At 40.9% G+C, this 23,960-nt stretch overlaps 1 protein-coding gene across 1 annotated transcript in view; it reads right to left on the bottom strand.

The window, feature by feature from the left end:
- UMODL1 (uromodulin like 1) overlaps positions 1–23,960 on the bottom strand; it is a 56,904-nt gene that overhangs the window by 27,403 nt on the left and 5,541 nt on the right. Inside the window, exons 2-10 of the mRNA XM_085304585.1 lie at positions 23,451–23,693; positions 14,167–14,328; positions 13,660–13,766; positions 10,879–11,071; positions 9,745–9,885; positions 8,849–8,968; positions 7,272–7,526; positions 5,532–5,644; positions 3,419–3,638 (exon numbers count right to left, since the gene is read on the bottom strand). Of these exons, the coding sequence (XP_085160711.1) occupies positions 3,419–3,638; positions 5,532–5,644; positions 7,272–7,526; positions 8,849–8,968; positions 9,745–9,885; positions 10,879–11,071; positions 13,660–13,766; positions 14,167–14,328; positions 23,451–23,693 (1,554 nt within the window). The remainder of the gene's footprint in view (positions 1–3,418; positions 3,639–5,531; positions 5,645–7,271; positions 7,527–8,848; positions 8,969–9,744; positions 9,886–10,878; positions 11,072–13,659; positions 13,767–14,166; positions 14,329–23,450; positions 23,694–23,960) is intronic.

The raw sequence follows: 23,960 nt of genomic DNA, 5'->3' as shown, positions 1-23,960 counted from the left end.
AAAAAAATCAACCTTTGTCTTTTCACTCTAAAGACTATTTTCTTCAGATAAAGGATTTTTTAAAGAGCTTTTTTTTTTTAATTATATTCTGATTTGAAGGGAGAAAATATTGTAGATTTGTGCATAACAAAGTCTGCTAAATATTAGAAAATAGAAATGGAGGTATAAGATAATAAGAGGCCAGAGATAGATAAATCAAAAGCAAACATTATACAAAATTCTGGTTACAATACCTCCAAATACATCAAGTAATGAATAGTTCCATTACCACTAGCTAGACTATTAAATACAGTTTGAAGTCAAATCATTTTCTGCTTGAAGTAAAAGATAAATGAAAGTAAATCCCCTCTTAGCAGAGGAAGTTCTAAGGGCAAAAACTCATAATAGTCTTCTTTTTACAGGTAATATTATAAAACTGTGACTCTCTTTCTGATAGCCTCAGAGAAGAGATCCTGATTCATCCAGGCATGATTATGCTCTAATGATATTTCTAAGGTCTAATTCCAGTCACTGTGGATAGGTTAAAGTAAGAGATGCTCCCATCATGGAGTTCTAGACCAATTTTATGGCTGAGTATTTTCACTCCTGAAAGATTTTGATCTAAGGTCTTATATCAGCGTTTGCACTGTATTCCAGCAAGCATGTAAAGGGGGAGTTGATGCTTTACACGTGAATAATCTCAGTGAATTCCACATAGCCACTCCCTATGTACACTCACTTGCGCATATACGTTCATAGCCTCAGGCTTTAATTGACTGAGAGCAGGAAGCTAAACTAAAAATTCTACATCCTGGGACAAATAAGTCTGACCAGAGACTTCAAAATTCTTCTGCACAAAGCATTATTATAAGTGCTTGCTCTGCAAACATACAGACTAATTACTGTGACTATTTCTCAGAACAAAAGACCCATTTTAGAAACAGAAAGCACAGAGCACGTGTCTGCATGCACATACATGCATTTGCCTTTGTGCTTGTACACAAGCTTCCCCTTTTCCTTCCTTCAAGCTAATATTTCAATTCTTCTTCCTTTCTTCCTCATTAAATACTTGCTATATCCATGATAATTTCCACTAGATAATTTCATGTATCTGTAGCCAGCATCTGCCTATCAAGTTACAGCTTAAGTCACTTAGAAGGAACACAGAAGTAAGCAGAACTGATTAAAGCATCGGCAATGAAAATGCTCTCAGAAATGCCTTATGTGCTATGAGGCAATTGCGGCTCTTGATGGTTTCGAACACCTTTTGAGAAATGTCCTTGTGCCAAGTTCCAAATAATTTACATTCCCTGGCTCCATTGTCTCTGGGGGGTTTCCTTTCTCATTACCTAGCATAGCTTTTCAAGCAAATTTCTTCATCTCTGATAACCACATTCCACAACATTTGAGCCCAAAACTTATATTCTCTCCTCTGTGCTCGTTGGCACTAATACATACACATGTGGACATACACACAACCTTTTTTCCTCCATAGTCTTTGCATCTCAGCCAAGATGTGTTCTGTGCTCCATTTCTGCACTCTTGGCATCTCTCTGGCTTGTCTCATTTAACAGGAGCCTTCCCTGCCCCCCACCTCTGCCAACAGCCCTACACACAGAATTATATAAACCACACTGCTTTGTTGGCCCTGATTACCCATTATATCTGTACAAAGCACACACAGTGGGTGAAAATCTTTGCAACCCCTCATCTAGTGATTTTGCAGGTGCTGAAGGTTTGAATGATTTATGGACTCCATGGAGGAGAAATCCAAAAGAAATTATATTGGATTCAGGGAGTTCTGGAGCAGTTGGTAACTAGCAGAGGATTAGTGAGAGGCATTATCTACACTTGTCATTTATTTATTCTTCTGTAGGAATTGGTTCCTGGCTACTACTAAAGACGTGATGTTGTGCTGAGTGCACCTTGACCCTGGCTCAGCACATGTTCCTTTCCCTTTTCTTACTATACCTCACACTACAGCCAGCCACTTTAGTGGCTATATATCATGGCAGAAAACTTAATAATTGAGATGCAGAGAGACATGCAATTGACCATTCCTTCAGCTGTGCTATCCCTTTTGACTTCTTACCCTTGCTGTTTTAAAGCTGAATTCTCTGCTCCACCACTGTCACTAAACCAAGAACACAGTCTTTCTGTGGCCAGGCTCCACGAGCATCTGAGCGGTGGCATTGCTCCTCAACACAGGAGGAGCCGTGCTGGCTTATGACCTACTAGATGTCCCAGGACTCTGACTGCCCTGCTTCCTGACCCCATCATACAAATCTTTCCTTCATGTGTTGCACTTGTCAGCCTTATTTTCCACATTTGACTTTAAGAAACTCATACAAAACGATGCTGGTCTGGCCAGAGCTAAGAAATAGACACCATTTTCTAGCCCTAAAGAGGAGTGGTGGAGTTGGCTGTGCTTCTAGATAAGATCGCTGCTACTGGAAGTCACCTGGCTTTCTAAATTTAAAATAACACTCAAGAACTTTTGCCTCCTTCCTTCCAACCCTTTCAGTCTCAGGACACCCACAATCCTCTCTGCAGCCAGGAAGATTGTATCAATGATGTTTGTAAGGTATTTTGGTGCATGTCAGCATATTTCAATTTGGTATCTGCTAGCAGTGTGATATTCATAGGCTTCAGGTCTTTTCTGTTTTTTTCCTCTCCTGTTCTCTCTAAACTTGGTATGCTCTGCAACTCCAAAGATATTTTTCTCTGATCATAGTAAATAAGCTTTTAAGGGCACAATACTTTGAGAGAGAAGAATAACCCATTCTGTTGACTTTGGCAGCTGTGAACTCTGGCTGGCTTTGTCAGCTGTGAAACCTGAAGCCAGAACTCAGTGCTTTGAAGATAAAAATGGTGATTACTTAAAATCAAACAAAAGCCTAGTTTAACATAAATTCCATACATGTTTCTTTAGTCCTATTCACTAAGACGACATTAGGGAATTTCTCTGGTTGGATTTCTATTGTGAAGATGCTGAATTTCTTTTCTTAAGCCCTGACCCAAATACAATCCCACAGCCTTGAAGCACAAATTGTCTAGAGGGCATGTGTATTTAAAGGCTACAAATATTCCAAAGTAATCCTATCCTCAACTCAGTGCAAGATATGGCAAACTTCCAAAAGCTCACAAGAAGGAGAAGAGATAAATTAATAGGGAAACTGAGTGCTCCTGTCCTCCTTGAACATACCAATGTAGAGGGAAAGAATGCCCACAGGCACTTGGGGACAGCTAAGTGCTCCTTCTTCTGGGCTTACAGATAAAAACCCACAGAGATGTTTTGATGTTATGATTTTATCTCCAATAAATCTCTGTTAGATCCACATTATACTTTGTCTCTCTATAAAGTACTTTTCATGAAGAAAGCTAACGATACCATGGGTGATCAAAATAGGAACACTGCTTTGTTGTTTAAAAAAAATACCTTCTACTGAGGTGTTTTGTTGATCCACCAAAAGTCCAGAATGATTGTACAGGTAAGAAAGCATTGGGGCAAATGTAGAGGCATCAACTGGAAATTCGAGATCCTGTACAGTGATTCTGAGCCTCACAATGATACTTCCAGCTTGCAGAGATTCAATTTGCACTTTCAGCTTCCCTGATTTGTATAAGGCAGAAATGTTGGGTGGAAACGAATTTCCAATCTGAATAAAGTGAGAGAAGCATCAACAATTAGGAACCCAATAAAATAGCTTATTTCAAAACTGAATCATGGTAGCACCATTTTTAAAGATGTATATACATGCAGTATGTGCAGTAGTAGAAAAAGGTAGTAAAAGGAGAAGTTTCAAAGTGTTTTAGAAATCCTATTTTTTCAAAGATTCTGTATGCACACAGAAGTGAGAGTCTCACTGGTGCACTAGGCACGCTTGAAAATAGGACCCATCTGACCACTCATTTTACCCCATGCAATATCCAGGCATCATTTAGCATACACCAGGGGCCAGTCTCAGTAGGAAATTTGATTACCACCATACTTTGGAAAGCCAAACAGTGTAGATGCAGGCTGTTTTGTGCCATCTCATCTTAGCATCAGAAAATGATTCTGGAAATGTTTGATTAACCGATTTAGGCATAGCTTTAGGCATCAGTGATTATTTGAAATTCACCAGTCCAAGAATAGCCCGCACTGAGTACGGTGACAAAGTAATCTCAGGGTGAATGGCAAGAAAAATGGGCAGGCAGCTTCTACAAAATGTATGAGAGACAGCTCAGCTTAAAGGCAATATCACAATACATCATGATTGATTAACATTCAGCTAAGTGGATGTACTTATTGAACAAATGGTGTTACTCTGAGTACGGAAGCTGACATACTGCTGTCAATATTTGAGCTGTGCTGAAGCTGGCAGGTTTCACCTGCCAACACATCTCTGGGAAGTATCTCTTTTGCTTGAGCCTTTTTCTCCTACGTGTGCCTCAAAGCACACTTCTGAACATGCAGTCATAAATCAACACAGTTTTGCTCCCATTCAACTAGAGCTTGCTCAAAAAAATTTCTACAAACATGCTGCTTAACTGGTCTAACTTCACGTCTGGGTGGCGAGGCAAGAAAAAAAGAGGAAAGAAATGAGAAATGGACAGCATGCTCCTAAACATGCAGTGAGGCACAAGAGGCACAGATTGGCAGCCCTCCTTTTCCTTCCCAAATTCATGGTGCCAATAAGCTCTGCATCAACCTCAGAGTAGATTCACTGACAAAAATTCTCCTGTGCAACAGAAGTGGACAAATTGCAGCTATGGGAAATAAAATCATGCTGGAAGGCTCAACCACCAACTTCTCATGAGTAAATGCCTCTCACATACTGCCTTTGAAAATATAGCTCCATTGTTGTTAGCACTTTTTTTCACAGTTTTATATTCACATATGTTCATGAGTCCCCTTGTATTTTGGGAAAGATAAGTTTTGAATCAAGATCTGAAGTCCTCTGTCTGGGCCCTGTTCTCTAAAATAAAACTGTACAAGATTATGGTGTCTGAAATGTCATCCCTGTTTGGGAAGCTGAGAGCTGGTAACAAGAGCTCATGGCTCAATTTTGTTTAGGGCTGATTATACCTCAGCATTGATAGTGGCTTTATGTGAGTATGTAGTGAATGGAGTTAGAGAAGAAAGCCTGACCTAGTCGATTTTGCCTAAAGAAGAAAGAGCTTCGAGAGCAGTCAAACATTTATTAAGAAGACAGCACTGAAATGAATGCCAGCAATGTCATTTCAAAAATCCATTAAAAAGCCTCAAGTCAATTTAGTGCAAGTTTATTGCCAAAGTAAAGATCCAAGGAAAGGAGTCTCTACTGAATGCTTGATTTTTTTCTTCCTTTACTCCTCTGTAAAGGAAAATTCCCATTGGCACCACTGCTAACAAGATCAAGGGCTTCATCTTTTTAGTCAGATGGATTTTGTTTTAATTACAAAGATAGGTCACGGGAAATGATATGATGATTTTCAAGGGACATTTCAGCTGTGCACAAAGTCCTCTATTAAATTAAATAAATTTTCAATTTAAAAAATATATATGGCCCATGATACTTTAATATTACCTCTGTCAACAACAGCCTTGAAAATTCTTGATATGCTGAACTACTGACATCATAGAAATCCTCAGTGAAGTTGTAGTTCAGGATCCTCATAGTGACACCAAATATCTTGGCCTCTGTAGGACACAATTTTAAAATACATGCTGACCAAGCAGAAGAGGAAAGGTTTCAGTCAAAACTGATGTACTCAGACCAAAATCTCAGAGGTGTAGTCAGATGCTGACAGCCAGCAGTAATGTGGTATCAGCATACCTATTTCGGCAGAACCTAAGAAAAAATGTTTAAATCTAGAATTGATATGCAACTGTTTGTTTTAGACTCAAATACATACAGAGTACAAGACTCGAGTGTGTTGTTAGTAAGAGAAATATAGTGGGAGAAAAACTGCTAGTATTTAAAAGAAGATACCCCTTTTGTATTTAAAAGAAGGTCTCCTCCTCTTTTGGGGGAGGAAGGAAAAGGATATGAGAGGTAAAAGAATTTTATATTAAACCAGGAAACTGAAACCAATATTTTTTTGCTGCAACACTTTTTACACTGAGTACGAACTTCAGGTCCGTAAAGATTTTTACATGCCTAATTCCAACAGACTGAGAACTGAGTGTACACATATTCTTGTGGACCTGGCCCTACATAACTATTGCGTCTAATTTACATTCAGGGTGGAATGTCTGTCAATTCACCTTCAATTCATCAGTCACAATATTTTTTCTTCCAAATCTTGGCAGTGTGGGAAGTAAGTATACTCCTACACTGAAGATGAAAAAAAAGATGTGCATACTGCTTCCTCTGGCAAGCACGGACAGATGCTGCACAGAGCACATCAGCTGCAACCTAGAGCTGAGGAACCTATAACCTATTTAATCTGTATAAACAATCTGAGGCAGTTACTCTTTCCTCATCTTTGAAAACCTCATTTTTTTTCCAAGAGCTCTAACTCCATACTCTGCAGGGCAACCTCCTGTTTCCCTAAGCACTAGACCTCCTACTTCTCCCCCCCCCCCCCATGAAGAGAGGTGGTTCCTGCTGACCCAAATAGGAGTCATCTCTCCTCTGATCAAAGGGAAACCTCTTACAGACAAACATAAGTAGCAGCATTCCCATGCTGGCAGGCATTAAGTAGTTCACTGCCTGCTTTTTAAAGAGAATGAAGAGAGATTTCTTTTTGCAAGAAGGGTCAGGAAATAACTTAAGGATAAAGAAAAAGCAAAGTTTAATCAACCTATTAGGATCTCAGAGAACTCATATCGTTGGCTAAGTGAATTAAATTATGCAGCTATTCTGCAAGCTTTGTTGCACAGCTCTTGCCATTCACTTTAATCCTGGTCACTCACAAACTATTCATCAAATCTGGCCTTCCTCTGAGCACTTTCAGTAGCTCAGCAGAGCCCTGGCCAAACTAATTAACTGTATTCCTCACTTGCCCTAGCTGTCAGTCGGGAAAAAAAAATACCCTGATGGGAGAAGGCTTAGTGGTAGTAGCAGAAAGTAGTGCCAACCAAGAAAAAAGAGTATTCTAGCTTAGCCTGATATCTGTCATTGTCTGAGTCAGCTCTAGCACTGCTCCATCAGCTGAGGCCAAAGCGCTGCTGCCTGGTAGTTCAGATTGTGAAAGTGCTGGGCTGGGGGGCAGAGAAAGTGTCAAAGGAGATGGGAAACAAAGGTCGGGAAGGCCCAAAGGGATCACTGCTGAACTGCAAGTGAGTATAGAGACAGAGAGAATATTTTCAAGTGGCTATTTACCAGTTCTAACATTTTGACGGGAGATGCTGTTTTTTCCACAGGTTTCATAGCCGATCTCTACTGCATACATTACACCTGTTTCCAATCCAGACATCTCTATTTTCATTTCCTTTGTCTTCAGGTTTTGTACAATCTCCTTGTCCTTGAACACTTGGACTTGGAAAGTATGGTTTAGAGTGGAAGTGATGTGCCAAGACATTTCAAAACTGCTGCTGGTAACACTGAAGATACGGTGGTTTCTAATGGAAGGAGGATCTACCACAGTCCCAGAAAGAAAAAGAATTATTTCATCCTTAAAACATTGTGCTCTTCTAAATCTATTACAGATAGGCACTTCTATGACCAATAGAAGTTTCTCTTTCAATTATATCACAACAGATTCATCAGTAAGAGGTTCCCTCATCCATGAACCACTAAAGTGATTAATTGAGTGTTCATTCTTTCTTTTTCCTTTTACTATAAGCATTTATGTTGAATCTCTGGTAATACTGATAATCTGACAGTGAGCTACGGGTTCAAGCAACAAAAGTAAGCTGGAAATAGTGAACTTGTGTAATCTACTTATGTTCACATTTGTTTAGCCTCCTATCACTTTAATCATCAAATGCACATCTTTAGGTGGAGATTCACTGCCTTGATTTATGCCTGGAAAAACACCACCAATTTCCACATAAGTCAAAGCAGAATGCAGATCCCAGCTACAGGCTGGGAGTTGGGATAGGAAGGAGAGACCATTTACTTGTTTATACCACTGTAGCTCAGTGCAATTGGTGTCATGTCAATGGGAAAAGACAAGATTCTTCCTAGATGATTCCTCTCTGCAAAGGAGGAGGAAGAGGCACCTATATTCAGTGGAATGAAAGGCTTTTGAGCAGGGCCTGTTTCTCTTCACAAACTACATAGAGAGCCCAGATGATGACCACAGACTAGATACCTCAAACAGCTATAATACAAAGCAGAGACAATATTCATTCACAAAGGTTAACTCCAGTATAGAGTGGCTGTGGCCAGCTCACTGGCTGAATACATGCCCCATCAACATTTTTGTGGACACATAGGCAAAAGATCTGCATCGTGGCAGCCATGACCAGGAGGCTCTCTTGCAGCTGGTACTGGATCCTCCCTTACATTGTTCCACGACCAAACAGGGATGAATACTCAGCTGGGTCCAGAGGCGGGACTGTGGTATCCACCTCGTGCAGCCCTCGCTGGAAATCTTCATGTTGGAGGCTTTGGATTATCCAACGCAAGTCCTACAATGGGAGCTGCGCTTGAACTGCTCATCAGGCACAAGTGGCTCAAGAAACTCAACACAGGCACCCCACATCAAGGAGGCCAGCTTCCTTCGGTAGCCACCAGGATAACAAGGCCTTTTCTAGTGGTCCGTTCATAGCACTACAGCTCCTGATTCCAATCTCCCCCTGGGGGACCCTCTTTCTTTCCGTTTCCACAGCTGGAGATTCACTCCCAAACTACCGTCAGCTTTGGTAAACTCTCAACCAGCCTCAGGAAAAAGGGATCAAAGAGGTGCTGGATTAAAAGCAAGACAATATTCATTCAAATCCAAGGTTACTTACAGCATCCAGCCTCAGTAGATTGGTTAGTCATGGACAAGAGAGTTGAATTACTTGTAGACTGAGAGCTATTGCTAGTGTTAATGGGATCCAGCATTGCAGTTGGAATAGCTGTTACTATGCCTAAGGGAGAAACAGTAAAGCTTTTCTAATAAAGCAAATACAAAGTAATACTATTGACATTTTCAGTAGCTGCAAAGCGACAATAGAAGTAATACAAATACAAATGAAAATAGATGTATTATCACATAAATATAGTGATAATATATTATCTTAATATTTGAGACTAAGGAACTGTAAAATTGTTTTTGAACTAAAGTACTGAATCTGCAAACATTTATCTCATAATCTTCAAGCCTGTTAGCAGGCCCATTGATGTCTATAGACTGTAAGGACATGCCTACATACTTTGCTGGACTTTGCAAAGAGTAATTTCACCCACTGCTAAACTCCAACAGCCTCCAAAAGAGAACTCAGCAACAACTCAGCAGCTCAAGGTGCTATTATACAGTGACTGAGTCCAGGCTGTAGTCATGCAGTCAAAACGGGAAGGAGACTTTATGTACATGTCATTAATCACGTTTCCCCAGGGTGCTGGGGAGGTATATTGACTATGAGTAATTTACTCGGAGAGGAAGTCAAGGTCTGGAGCTAGAGAGATTTTGGCAGGTTTGTAAGGACAGCTGAGGGAGAGATGTGGGAGACAGTCTGGGACTGTGAGATAAATGCCATATTTCAATCAGAAACAGCTAACAGCTAGCTCCTATGGCACCTTTTTCCAAGAGGATGCGGGCTGCCCTGTATTCCAGAAATCCTTGCCTCCCTGGCAGCTCCTGCACTAGACCAAAATCCCACAGAAGCAATCTCAGTATTTTCAAGATGAGGCTTACATTTCTTACCTTCCTTTCTTGTATTCATCTGCTGAGGGTTGACATCAGCGTGTTCCTGCTCAGGGCTGCAGGTGTAATAACCGTCCAGATTTACACAGGTGTCTCTCTTAGGACAAGCATTGAACTCAGCATAGGAACATTCATTGACATCTAAGAGGAAGAACACATCTTACACAGATCTTGACTGCAACATTGACATTGATTTGCAGCACATGTAGATCAGAATCTGGATATGATAAATTCAGTGAAAATCTACAGTAACTTTTCTGAAACAACTTCAGTTTCATACAAGTGCAGTGAAATCAGAAAGCTGCCCTTCCTTGAAACAAGCCCTGATTCAGTTATAACTGTCTTTTTTTTTTTTTTCTTTTTGCTCAAACTCTTTGGAATAAAACGGCAATAGTGGCAGCCCTCTCTTACAGTTCCAGCGTGTCGTTCAAACCCAAGCCAAATGAGAGGCAAGGCAGATCTACTCTGTGATTTCACTGAAAGTTGGACTGAGTTTTGAAAAATAAACATAGAGTAAGAAGTGATAACAAACAGTCCTGCTGATGCATTTCAGGAGAGGAAACATTGAAAAAAAAAAAAAAAAAAAAAAAAAAAAAAAAAAAAAAAAAAAAAAAAAAAAAAAAGATTAAATCTATTTAAATTAATATATTTAAATATTTACCTAAAATTTAAATACACTATAGTAATTAACAGACTATAAATACTCATTGTTTCATGCAAGCTTCTAGAAATAACACAAGTCTACACAAATAGAGTATATCTGCTTCCCAAGAATATCGCAAACACCTTTGTTAAGAGCCTCTTGTGCTTAAAATAACCAGTGATTGTGCCACAAACCTGCAATCCCTTTGATTTTCAATGTGAAGTTAGGCTTCATTTTGTCTCAATATTAGGAGACAATAAATTTAATTCAGGAAGCAGGAGTATTCCCCTCCAAATTATTCACTCCAAAATAATTACTAACTACACTCATCTTTTCATCTTATAATGCATAATTTAGGGCCATATTTGCAAAGTTTACAAGATTTGACACACCAAATTTTTGAAAGCCAATGTATAGTCATACAGATAAAATCCTAAGTGAAGAGGAATAAAAAGGCTTCCTTCAAAGACAGTACTATAATAAATAACAACCTTGTACATCTGTGTCAAGCACTTCATATACACGTTTCACAATGTTCTTCAAGGAAGAAGAAACATCCACTAACGGAACTGGTTGATGCAATCCAGTGAGAACCTGAGAGGCCACTGTCCCAGCATATATATTTGCATGGTTACTCTGGATATGATACACAGAGGCGTTCAAGGGCTGTAACGCTCCAGTAATCTGGAAAACAGGTGAATAAACACTTCAGTATCTCATTTCTTTATCAGTACAATTGTATGCCAATGAGGCATAATCTATGCAATGATAACCATCATAAACTGAGTGCTCAAAGCACCGATTCAGAAATCTTAGCAAACTAGGTCTGCATTTATGTAAGGAGAGCTCTTCTTATTATTCCGTTTCACAAAAGAGTTATGGTACAGTAATGACAAACTAGAGAATGCGTGGAGCCACAATGTCAGAGCTCAAATGCTTTGACAGGAGCATGTAACCCAGAAAGATATGGAAATGTTCTCTTTGGCATGTAATGTTTAAATAGCAAAACTTCAATGGACAGAATATACTTCAGACAAGCTGTTTGCACAACTATAATAAAGCTGTCCAACGCTTCCTACTTTAAGCAAGTGAAAAGAGTCCTTTAACTTTGCCATAGTTTGGCCAGGAGAAATAAAGCTTTCTAGGGGAGGAGTCAGCCTCTGGCTGATTTTTTTTCCTTCTGGTTGTTGAAGGCTTCAGATGAAATAATTCATTAATTCCTAAGAATTAGAAGCTATGAAAAGTCAATAAAGAGAATTCCAGAGACATTATGTGGAAGAAACTCTATCATCACCTGCCTGCTTAGAACATCTTGCCATTTGGCATATGCGTAGACTGACTTGTGTTAGGATTGTGGGTTTTCCTCTTCCTAGGAAAATGTGACCATGCTTATCCAAGTTCAAATGCACTGAAAAATTAGATTTCTGTCCATCCTCTCCAAGCGTGCTTCAGCCTCCTAGAGCTCTGAACCAGACAGAGTAGCTCAGCTTTTCCAGTGACTCCTTAGGACTTTCCTTACAATTTCAATCCTCAGCTGTGTTGTCTGGAGAACAAGCAACAGGCTGCGAACACAGAGCACTGCCTTTCCCCTTGCTGTTATAAATAGTGTACACAGAATATAATGGAGAAAGTGCGCTGATGGGGACACGAGGAATAAGAAATAGGCCAAAAAGGAAGGAAAGGAGTGGCCTGAGAATAGAATGGGAGCTAAAGGGAGGGAGAAAAATCCTGGTGCTGGCAAAAGAAATACTAAAAAAAAAAAAAAAAAGTTGGGAGGGGAAAGGGGAAAGCAACAGAGCAAGGAGACTGGGGGACTAAGAGCCTAAGAGCTATGGAGAGAGACAGTAGGACTGACTGAGTCCTCATAACTAGAAGTTACAAATCAGAGGGGGGACACTGAGACCAGCTGAGCATTGGAAGAGGAGTTGTTGGAGCAGACAGGGCCTGGAAGACATTCTTTTGAGAGAAGGTTCCTTGAAAAGCCTCCTTTTGGTGTTTTCTTTTGAGTATTTGACTTTTTGCCACAGCTTCCTTGAAACCAAAATAAGTAAGCTTTGGCAGCTCATTGTCCTCTACTCCTTATCTCTGTAGGACAGGACCAGGGTTTCTGGGTTTTATAGTACATGGCAAGGAAGAATTTAGGCAAGAGGAAGAACCAAATTCGTACAAAATCCCTGTGTTACTGATATCATTTCTGTTCTCCTGCCCATCAGTGCTAGACTGTGGTGGGAGAGGGGGGATCCTTTGCTAATTGCTCACTCCCAGCTGGAAACTGGGGAGGAGCAGAAATTAAAGTGGAGGGTAATAGAGAACTTCCCTTGTGGGTACCTTTCAGGCACCACATCCAAGTCTGGTTTTCTCCATGAAATGGTGACATGTACCAGGAAAATGCTTCAAGTTTACTGTTTGGTGTCTTTGTCCTAGTTCATCAATCCAGTTCCTAAATATCACTCTATGGACAGAAAAAGCTATCCTGTCTGAACACTGCTCTAGTCTGTAGCCTGGTTCTTCCTGTAGACAGATTATCCTTTAGAGACGCTTGCCTCAGCTTCTTATCTGTTGTAGCTGGGATACTGAGATACATATTGTGTGGCTGTAATGTGACTATACACACACAGTTACCATGGTCACTGCTAATCCATGCACAAGGCAGAGCCTTGGTCCTGTAGGAAAGAAATACTCTGTTGTCTCACAGAGAGCTGCTTGCTGTAGTAAGAATGAAAATGAAATACCTTTGATCCAGAGACATTCCCATGCCATGTTCCTAGATTTTGACTGGGAAACCTCTAGCCTTGCACAAGCCTCCCTGCATGTAGCTCCCAATTTCATAGATCAGATTTGTCTCTTGAAAAGTTCAACTCAGAACTCCTTATTGGAAAATACCACACTTTGCAGGTCTTGAAACATCAACCCAGTCTGACTGTCACAGACATAGAACTGTACTGAGCTGAAGCAGGTACCACTTAAGTAGGAGAAAAATTACGTTTCAGAGTGTGAAAACTTTAAATTCCCCTTGGCAGAGACCTGAAAAAATGACTACAGAAGCTGTTAAATCAGCATTACTTGAGGTTCTTGAGGATGAAGTAGACATTCAGCTCTTCGGGCCAAAGCCAATTATATTGCAGAACAAAGGGGGAGCAGCAAGATAGCAAGATTACGTCCAGCACCAAGGACTATGAGATCCTTTCCAAACTGAAGCCATTAGTGGTTACTGAGTAACAGAAATGCTGATGCAATGAGCAACACACAAGAACATTTTTGTTTATACATACCATGGAGTGTAACAGGCGTGAATGATTCAAAAGGTGGGGATCCACTCTGATTAATTCACTAAAATCCATTTTAACAAGCACTGTCACATTGTACCAGAATATTCTTTCTGGAATGAAAAAATTAAAGAGCCAAATCATTGGAGATCTGATCTGATATCTCAGTTCAGAGCTATAGGAAGGCCCTAAGAAACTAAAGCCAAGTTTACATTTGAAATTTTGAAGGGCCCATATAAAACCACGAGCTACTGCTACATTTACCATATTCTGCAGACAGCACCACTAGCTAGAAGAACTGGACCAAGGTCCGCTGGACCTGTAGCACCTGCTATTCAGCACTCGCAGGTTCAGTTACTGAAATAGAATATCCTGGAACTGATCCAAAACAGATTTCTATATTTGTTTTATGAAGAGTTATGGCAACAGTTGTTCTGCCCACTCCCATCCTCAGAAGCAAAAATAAAGCGTATTTTTGTATTAGAAGCAGTTTTGAATTCATCAATAGCATACCCTCTGGCATTGGATCCACACAGGCTGCTCCTTTGGATGTGTTGCAGCATTTTTTAAGTCCCGGACATTCAGTATCAAATGTGCAAGGATAATCAGATGTTTCCATATTCTCCGTTGGACAAACACCAGGTCTTGAGGAAAACACACTGGATCTATTGAGTGCTAAGTAACAAAAACATTTCTGAGAGCAAAAATATAGAACATTGTTTCCATAAAACTGTGGTGTTGAATTCATAACAAACACCTCCTCCTCAATCTAAAAGTGTGTCTGTTCTGAGGTTTTCAAGGGGATAAAACAGCAACCATTATTTCCTTTCATGCGTGTAAATGTAATCAGAATTTTCTCTTGTTCATGACAGTTCTGCTACAGAAATTTTGAATTATAATTTTCCATAAAATTATATGTTGTATATATATATATATATATAGTTTCTAAATATGGATAAATTGAAGCACTGCAGAATTCAGAAACTCAGGAAATGTACCTGATGTCAGCAATGACTAATCCAAATAAAATATAACGATCAAAGCAAACAAGCAAGCTAGAATTCAGGAGATTTTCTTTAACATTTTGTTTCAAAAAAGTTAACCTTTAGTTATAATAATCAAAGATGTTACAGGAGAAGTGAGATAAATGCTGTTCTCAGTTACAGTTAAATGGGTTACACGGAAGGACAGGAGACCAGAATTTAGCTCATAGTCTTTAACCTGACAGCATCCACTCAGTATCAGCTGTGCATCCCGTGAAGTTGCTAGCCCATGGCAGACAACCCTGCAGAAAGGGTAGCTAAGGCAGGTGGTTTCTACTTCCCAAGCCAAATGCAAACAGTGGTCCTGGCTCAATGTCAACACCTACTCTTCTCCAGAGGAAAAGAAAAAAATATATATTTAAGTTCTACAAACATCACCTTCACCCACGCTCTCAAATATAGCTCCAAGTAACACTCAGCTCTATTCTTTCCAACTGGCATAAAAATTTCTCTTCTCTTTTCCGTTCATTTTGTGCCTACAGCATTTTGGTCTTATAAACTCTCAATATATTTACTGGGTACTTAAGTCGCTAGGAGAAAAATGAAGATGATTCTTGCTATAGAAACAGGTTCTAACAGAGAAACACATTTCTCATAATAAAATCAATTGCAAATGAAAGGTCTATAAAAAACTGGAGCAAATTACAAATCTATCATGAAATGCCAGTTTCCATGGGTTTTCAATTTCTGTTATCCCAAGGTTCTGAGTAAAAGTAAAACTAGCATTTCTGAGAAATGGAAGAGAGTATTGAATCTATGACTTCTCGCCTCAGCAAGGTAACCTTCTCAAACAGGCAAACGATCTTGATTAGTCAAAATTTAGTTTAAATCATGTAATGTGCTGGCACATGCACATTCCAGGTTCCCTCCCCCCCCCGTTAATCCACAGTAGACTAGAGCCTACTGCAGAGAGCCTTGGCATTTTAGCAAACTCTGTAACAGATCTCATTTTTAGTATTGTAAATCCCTAGTTCAATCTACAACCTAGGGAACAAGCTCAAAATTAGGCATGCAAAATTTAGCACACAGAATTTGCAGCCATTTCTGCAAATGGGTGTGCAGTCATATTTACATAAAGAGATAGTCCACTGAAATCAGTGGGTTTGAGACTATGTTTGTATATTCCTAGGGGTCCATAGTCTAATTGTTAAGGTTCTGTGAAAAGTAATAAAGAAAAGCAAACTTAATTTAGTGATGAGGATCCACATGTCTGCTGGAAAACCTGCCAGAATCCAGAGGCTGGAGACCAGTGAAGGCACTGAGATAAGACCCCTCAGCAGCAGGCATTTTATTTGTGCATGCAGTTTTAAAGATTTGTGCCCAGAATACATGGGTCTGTGCCTTTCCCACACTATTTTCTGTATTTTCTATTATATTTGGTATGCTCCATGTGTTTATTTTGGGTGTACAGTCAATGATCACACCCTTCAACAGGGCTGTGAGCATCATTCAAGTAGAGTTAGCAGTAGACATGCAAGAGCTTTTGACAGGAAATAAGGAGCGTCCCCCAGCTCTGATGAAAAGTTGGCTCCCTTACAACTTGCAGGATTTGCTCTGCTACCTAATGTTCATTCTGAGTCATACACCCAGGTCTGTAGTGACAGGGTAAAACAAAACAAAACAAAAAAACCCAACCCTGTACAATTCAACTCAAGTTACTTCTGAGTCCAGCAAGTCCCCACATATATTTTGCTTGCCAGCATGGACCAGCGACCTCCACTTTTGGTTCAGGCATTGTGGGAAGTGTCTTAGGGGCTGGCAGTGCAGATCATTCTCCAAAATAGATTCTACTGCTAGAAAACCTCTTCCTGATTTCAAGTCTAAAGCTCCAATAATTTCTGATATAGCCTCAGTCACCCTGAATGATTCTTCTGCAGGTTCCCAGGCTCATGCAGTTGCTCCATGTTAACCTCTCACAGAGGGAGGCAGGTTTGGAGGTGGGAGGCTTGCCAGGGTGACAGGCTGTGTGAGCAGGGCACTGTGCCCAGACTGCAAGGCCAGTTCCCTGCTCTGTAACAGACCAGCTTCATGTCCCTGGGCAAATCGCTTAACCAGTTTGTTTCCATCTGATGCTGGGGAAAAGGCTGAGAAATGAACCCTCCGCCTACCGCCTGTGGCAAGCTCTCCAAGCCAGGGAACTTCTCTCACTGGGACCTTGTAAGGAGACTAGCAGCAGGGGATTTCTCTGTGTTATTGCAGCACCAATATTCCCAACTCTTCAAATTAAATGAATTGCAGTAAGCTGGACTCAGCCAAACCCCTCCAGCTCCAAGATTCAGTTCAAGCAGGTTTGGGGTTCAAAGCACTTTTTTGCACACAGGTCTTTTTTTCTAGCATGTTGAACTGTGACATAAAGAATTTAATAAGTCACAGGCAATCTCAGAAAACATTACTGAATCCTGGCCGCGTGCCACACTACCCATTTGTCTAAAACCTAAAGGTCATCGTTTTTACATCAGTGGAAACAGGGAAGGATTTACATCACATTTCTGCCTCATCATACCAGATGCAATTTGAAATTCAGTTCAGGTTCTCCATTTTGATCATCTTGGGGACAGTCACCCAGAGCTAAGCCATCTGCCAAGTAACACTGTAAGCATCGGGGAGCAAGCTGGCAAACACCTCCATCAGTCAGATAAAGCATAGATTTTTCTCCTTCATTATTTGCATAAACTTTGAGAAGTAGAAATGCAGCATCTACTGCCTAGCAACCAAAAGCTCAGTTACAAGCTATCCATACAGGAGCCACAGCGTGTGGTGTGACCGCAAAACTGGGGGATCTCCTAGGAGATAGATGCTGGGGGATACAATTTGTTCAACAGTAACTTCTCTTCTTTTCTCTCCTTTCACCCAGAGCAGCCAGTTTTCACCCAAAAGGTGCAGCATAGCTAAGGGTGAAAATCTTACATTTGTCTTAGGCATCAGAAGGTGGAAGCAAACCTATGATACTATAGAAAAAGCTCCTGGCAAAGCCAGTTACAAAGGCAGTCTGGTAGTTTTCATTACAGGATCCTGTTCTGAGGGTCTTTGAGCATTGCTAAATTTTAACTGCTCTGATGGAAATTCTCCATCCTTAGGGTCCACCCAGGGCTTAATCAGGATGGAGGGCACCATCAGGACGTGCTGGTTCAGTGCCTGACAAAATACTTAGTGCCCTTTCCTGTGAAAAGTTGTATCATTCACCAGAACACATTCAGGAGCCAAGGGCTGACGTTCAACAAGGATGCAACTATTGGACAACTGAGCTACATGGCCACTGAAACACAAAAACAGTCTGTGCATGCTCAGAAGAAACTTCATGAAGTGTAGCAACTATGTCCTCCGAAGCGTTTGCCCCACTGGCAGCATGGCAACATGGCCATGTTCTACCAGGCAGATGTCCACTCCTTCAATGGGAGCAGAAGCCGGCAGGGGCCCATGGCCCACTCGCAGCTCACACCCAGCTCTGAACACTGCAGCTCCCCCGGGCTTAACACAGTCTGGAAAGACATGGAGTGGCTAACTGAGCTGATGACAGAAACAGAGCAGATGATAGATAATTTGCAAGGAAAGGCCAAAAAGGCTGGGACCTGTCACTGTGGCATGGAGAAGGCTGAGTGGGATGTGATCAAGGTTTGCAGAATCATGAAGGTAGAGGATAAGGTAAAAGTGGAATGGCATTCACTAGAGCCCACAATAGCAGAGAATTGGTCTCAAATGGGTAAAATCATGTCCTTCCTCACCCAAAGGGGAGTGAATCTCTGCAATTTATTGCCACAGGAGGGTGTGAAGGCAGACAGCATCAGTAGACTCAAAAGATTAGATAAATTCCTAGACAGCAGGTCCATAAGCAGATGCCACAGGGAACAAGCTGTGATATACCCTCCAACAACCATCATCATGTTTCTGTGGCTTCTGGGGGAGCGGGAAGCACCAGACCCACAGTGAGTCCAGGCTCCTGAGCTCGCCATGGGGATCTGCCAGACTCACACTTCTAGGTGAGGCTCGCCTGACTCCATCAAGCATTTTGTACCTTCCCATCTCATGGAGATGCTGCCCAATCCAGGGCCATGGAGGAGGAAGGTATCCGCTATACCCAGTGAACATGGCCCCAGAGCAAGAGCTGCCTAGGAGAGGGCCATGAGATGCAGAGACATAGGCTGTGGGTGAAACAGAGCTCCAAGTCAATGGGGAGAAGGAGAGAATCTGGGAAGGAGGAGGAAATAGACACCCCAGAGGAGAGGATGCATGACAGCACTGGGGACAGCCAGATGAGATGTGCAGGACATGCAATCAGCACAGTGTCAGCAGAAAGAGAGAGCAGGGCAGCTCTGGCTGGGAGCTGAAGGAGAGGACAAACACTGGCAGGGCATACAGGAACCAGAGGACAACGAAGGAGTGATAGGGGAAGAGAGACTGCCTGGAGGGTCTGCAGAGAGGGGCTGGCACGGTGAGCCAGCAAGGGAGGGAAGAGGATACCAGAGCCAGGGAGAGAAGGATCAGAGAGCTGAAAGAGAAGGTAGGAGGCAGGCTGCGCTGGGAAACTGGGACTGAAGTGACCTGGGGATGAGGGGCTGGGAACTAGCAGGGGCAACACCAGTAGAGGGACACATCACTGCAGGAAGAGGAGAACAAGTTAGGTTTGGGACAGATAAAGCATCTTGCTTCCAAAAGCCAGAACAGGTCCTGAGCCTTACTCCTCCTGCCCCATCAACAAATACTTAGCACCTCCGGCAATGCCTGCATCCCATTGCTCTCTGGTCATAGCCTTGGCAGCAGAGAGAGCCATGCTGCTATTCCCAGCCACTCCAGTTAGACCCAATATGCAAAGGTCTGCACACAGGATTTGCAAGGTCCCAGCTCTGCTGAGGAGCTACTTGGGCACCCAAAAGAAATGTTTTTTTTTTTTTACTTTACAGTTGGTTTCCTGAAAACCTTGGAAAGTTTCACACACAAAACATAAGAGTGGTCTTAACTTTGCCAATTGAGTGCTCTCAAATTAAGGAATTCCAGGACTAAAGTTGTCTAAATCTTCCTGTATCAACCTTTTTGTATACTCATACCAGCCAGCACCAGCCCTCATCACACACTCTTTTGTTCCCTGGCTGTGGATTAAACAGGGATAGATGGTAGATAAGTAAATAAGGAAGGAGCCTCTTGCCTGTAGCTCTCTCATTTCATCTTACGCAGTAATATGGAAGATGGGTGGCAAATGAACCAAAAAGAGAAGTAACCATGCTACTGATTCAGGCAATGGAAAACTAACCTGGAGAATTGGACCCTGTCTCTGCCTGAAATAATTCCTGCAAGATGCTGAGAAAGTCACAACAAACTCATAACAACCTTTCAGATACATGGGTTTTGCAGGCTCTGGAGACCTGACCTGCAGCCCTGAGATCTCCTTAGCAAATGTGGGATTCCTCATGGTCACCGTTGAAGACATTGGGCTGTATACTCCAAACACGTACACAGGTTAAAGGCAGCACTAAATGCCCTTAAGAAAGATCATACTCTAGATGTCTCAAAGACACCCGACAAAATTATTTGATCTGAATCTCTCTACAGCTCAGTTTTTAAGCTGTAAGATGGAGAACCTCCCTCCCTTCACACAGGCTTCATGAAGATAAATTACTGTTTGTGAATCACCCCAGGATTTACCTCAAGAGGTGATAAATAATTCTCTATTCAGAAAGAAGTTTAGCAGAGCACTCAACCACAGAGTAAACGCAGAGGCCAGAGTGATGCATTGCTGGTAAGTTCATTAGAAGGGTTTCCATCATCTCTGAGCATGACACGGGAACATGGTCCTCGGGGCAAGGCAGCAGAAGAACAGGTAATTAAAAAAATGCATGTTTAGGCACAAAGAGAGTGAATAAAAATTGTATTTATTTAATTCTAACTTGAGAATTAACCCTAGTATTTCTTAACTTTTAGATATATGACTTTCCAATCTTAATTTTAAATAAGTTAAAGTACTTTCTCTGTGTGTCTGTGTGTGTATAAAACTATCCTAATGGATCAGCAGGCAACTAGTAGGAAATATTAGACTAACTTGATTAATGATGACAAATGATATAAGTATTTTTGCCCCAACAGTAAAGAAATAAGAAAAGGAGGGCCTGTCATATCTCATGCAGGGGTAAATGATTCCTTCCAAGAAGAGAAGGTGGGGAAGTGGCCAGAAACAGGTTATTGTGAAAGGTCATGCTGACCTTTCAATTCCTAGTACAATGGAGAGAACACCAGCATGGATAACATCAAGAAGAAAATAACAGTAGTTCAACAGCACATGGTGCAGTAATTTCAGCAGTTCCAGTTTCCTCTTTTCATCATTTATTTAAGACTGTGTCTAGACAGTGCATTACCATTCACAGAATTTATGACTAATGCCCTGAAAAGCAAAGATACCGGAATAATCTAAACAGAGAAATCACCTAGAAACCATATGAATTCTTTGATGGTTTAAATTATTCTCAAATTAAGTTTGACAGGAAAAGAGTCAGGATGATCACAGTATTTCATGGACAAACCCACCCAGAACACATATGAACAAAGTGACAAATTGAATCTGAAATTTCATAGCTAAGCTTTGCAGGAGACTTTTAATATTGGATGAAATAAACTCATAGACACCTCTCAAGCTTCCGTATTTGCTAGAGATGCTTCTAAAATGTATATAATTATACTATCAAAAAAAATTTATATGTAACCAAGTATAGAGTTTCTCATTTAAATAGAGAACCATAACTTGCTAGTCACTCTTCAATATTTGGCTGCTGCTGATATTCTCCCGTGCTACAGAATTAAAAAAGCATTTTTCCTCAGCTGCTTCTCAGCCTTGCCATTTGATTAATTTATTTATAGTACAAATATGCACACATGTATGTATGTTAAAAAGATATTACTGAAGTGACTATTGAACATGAATTAGATCCCCTGGGGATTTTCACAAAGCTGAAACTGCTGCTTGAAAAATATGTATTATCAATCGTCGGTCTTTTGCCAGTCTGACAAGACTGCCTGGAAATACTGTAACCTGCAGGTCAAATTTTGCCATGGTTGATGTTTGGCAATAGCCACAGAGACAAAACAATAGCAGGAAACAGTAAATGAGGGATGATGTGTGGCTAATTATGCTTTTTTTTGTCTACAAAATCATTTTAAAAACAAATAAAACACAATGACCACTTCTGTGTGTCAGTATTCCTGTTAAAAAGCTTTTTCTCCTAAAATAACATTCTATTAGCACTTACTGAGAAAAAAACTTGGAAAAGACGCTTGGAGGTTCGTTTTTTAATGCCCCAAAGCAACTTCAGAGTAGGATGAACACATTCTTTTTGACAGATCATATGACAAGACATATGGTTCATACCCGCTCGTGTCGCGTTATGTGATCTGATGCAGGAGCAGCTTTGGGGACATTCCCATAGAACTGAGTCACTCAAGTCATATGACCTAAAGGCAGGGCCAGGGCCACAACAGGACCTTTCCTTTTTGATCTTTAGTTATATTGTTGATGCTATGTAAATTCCTAGGATCAGAACTTGAAAGGGGGAAATGAAGAAAACTCAATGTCATACCGAAAGTATGAGACAAAATTATGCCTTACAGAATTTTTCTGGATGTTGGAACTATCCAGTGCTTACCCAGCTAACCCAGGATGCCAGTTCAGCTTAAAAGCATATGGTTTTGTCGATAAAATAAGGTTGCATGAGTATAACTTGAATCATCTTCTGAAACAAATGCAGATAATCCAGCACAAAATGCTACCTGAAAAATCTTTTTCAAGCATGATTTTTACTTGATTAGAGATATTCTTGAAGGACTTAAAGCAAAATAAATTTCTCTTTTGCCAAAAGGGGCTCAGGCAAACCTTTCACACCATTTTACTTCTACCGGAAAAATGTTGACTTATACCAGTGCACCTTCCCCAGCAAACCAATAGCCAGAGGCATTTTGTCATACAAGCCCTTTGGAGAGCCCTTGGAAGATTTCAGCCATTTTCCTCAAGGAATCACTTTAACCTGTGACTCAGGAAATGTGCTAAAAATTAGGAATCAATTGTTGGCAACAAATAGCTCTGATGGAGGAAAGAGAAAAAAGTTCCATCTTGAGTCAAAACTTATTACCTTTTCCTGAGTAAGCAGTCTTGTCAAAAGCTCAGAAGTTAGATCAGACCTGCTAAAGGGTTTACCAGTTTCTAGCCCTTCGCGTAAATACTGCTGTAGGTAACTAAAGAAGCCCTGAGAAAATGGGCCCTGATACAGTTTTGATGATAGTTTTGTACGGTACAAATTTGCCCCGAGGCCATGAGTTGTTTGAACTCAACACCCAAGCTAGGTGAGCAGTCCAGAAACTGACCCTGTTCCAAATTAAGCTCTTACTGTAAATGCAACCCCACCCAGACCAGGCACAGCACCAGGCAAGGCTATGCGAGTTATTCCACCTGGCCGCACATATTGGACTGAAATAGGACAACGAGCCCCCATATGGGAAACAAGTAAATTCCTTCTTCATGCTCACCTAGAACTTTAATTCTCTGGTAAATTTGTGAGAAAGGATGACAAATGGGCAGAGACCTGTGAATCAGGAGCATTAGTCTTTCATGTCTACACCTTAACATTTTGGATCAAGTTTACTGTAGTTTTTTTGTAGACTCAATGATTTCACCTACTGCTCATAACTGAATTGTATGTCAGTCTCTGTTTAAGTGAATCATCTTCCAGTCATCTTCCAGCAGAAGCACTTATTTCAATTAATCTGACTAAAACTTACCCAAAGAGCAGTAGAGTCCTACTTGTTCATATCCTTCACAGCAATCTGTAAGATTCATAGTCTCAGGAACTTCAACAGTGTGATACTGAGTTTTATAGTATGTCTGAGGACAAAACATCCATGGAATCCATCCTCCACAGGAAGTGTTTTTCTCATAGGACTTTTGATAGGCAACCATTTTAAACACATTTCTTGTCAGGCTATAGTTGCACAGATGGTAGCCTAGCAAAGAGAGGCCTTTTTCTGGGGGAAAAAAAGGCAGAAAAGAAAGTGGTCAGCACTACCTCTTCATCCCACAGTTTAAGGTTCCTGCAGTGTCCAGTTAGAAAAACTATTATGAGACAGCAGTAATAGAACCAATACAAATGAATGATTTCCAGGAAGGCTGATGTTAGGACGAATGTCACTTCAGAAAATGGACAGTAGAAAAAAAAAAGTAGCAACTGCTCATCATATGCATAATTTCAGTCATAAAAGGATGAAGAGAGGCAGAAATTTTAAATAGCTCTC

This window comes from Rhea americana, unplaced genomic scaffold (genome assembly GCF_003343005.1).
Source record: "Rhea americana isolate MKP2758 unplaced genomic scaffold, rheAme1 scaffold_101, whole genome shotgun sequence".
Classification (NCBI taxonomy): domain Eukaryota; kingdom Metazoa; phylum Chordata; class Aves; order Rheiformes; family Rheidae; genus Rhea; species Rhea americana.
Note: the sequence above shows the minus strand (reverse complement) of the source record. Positions and strands in the feature narration are given on the sequence as shown.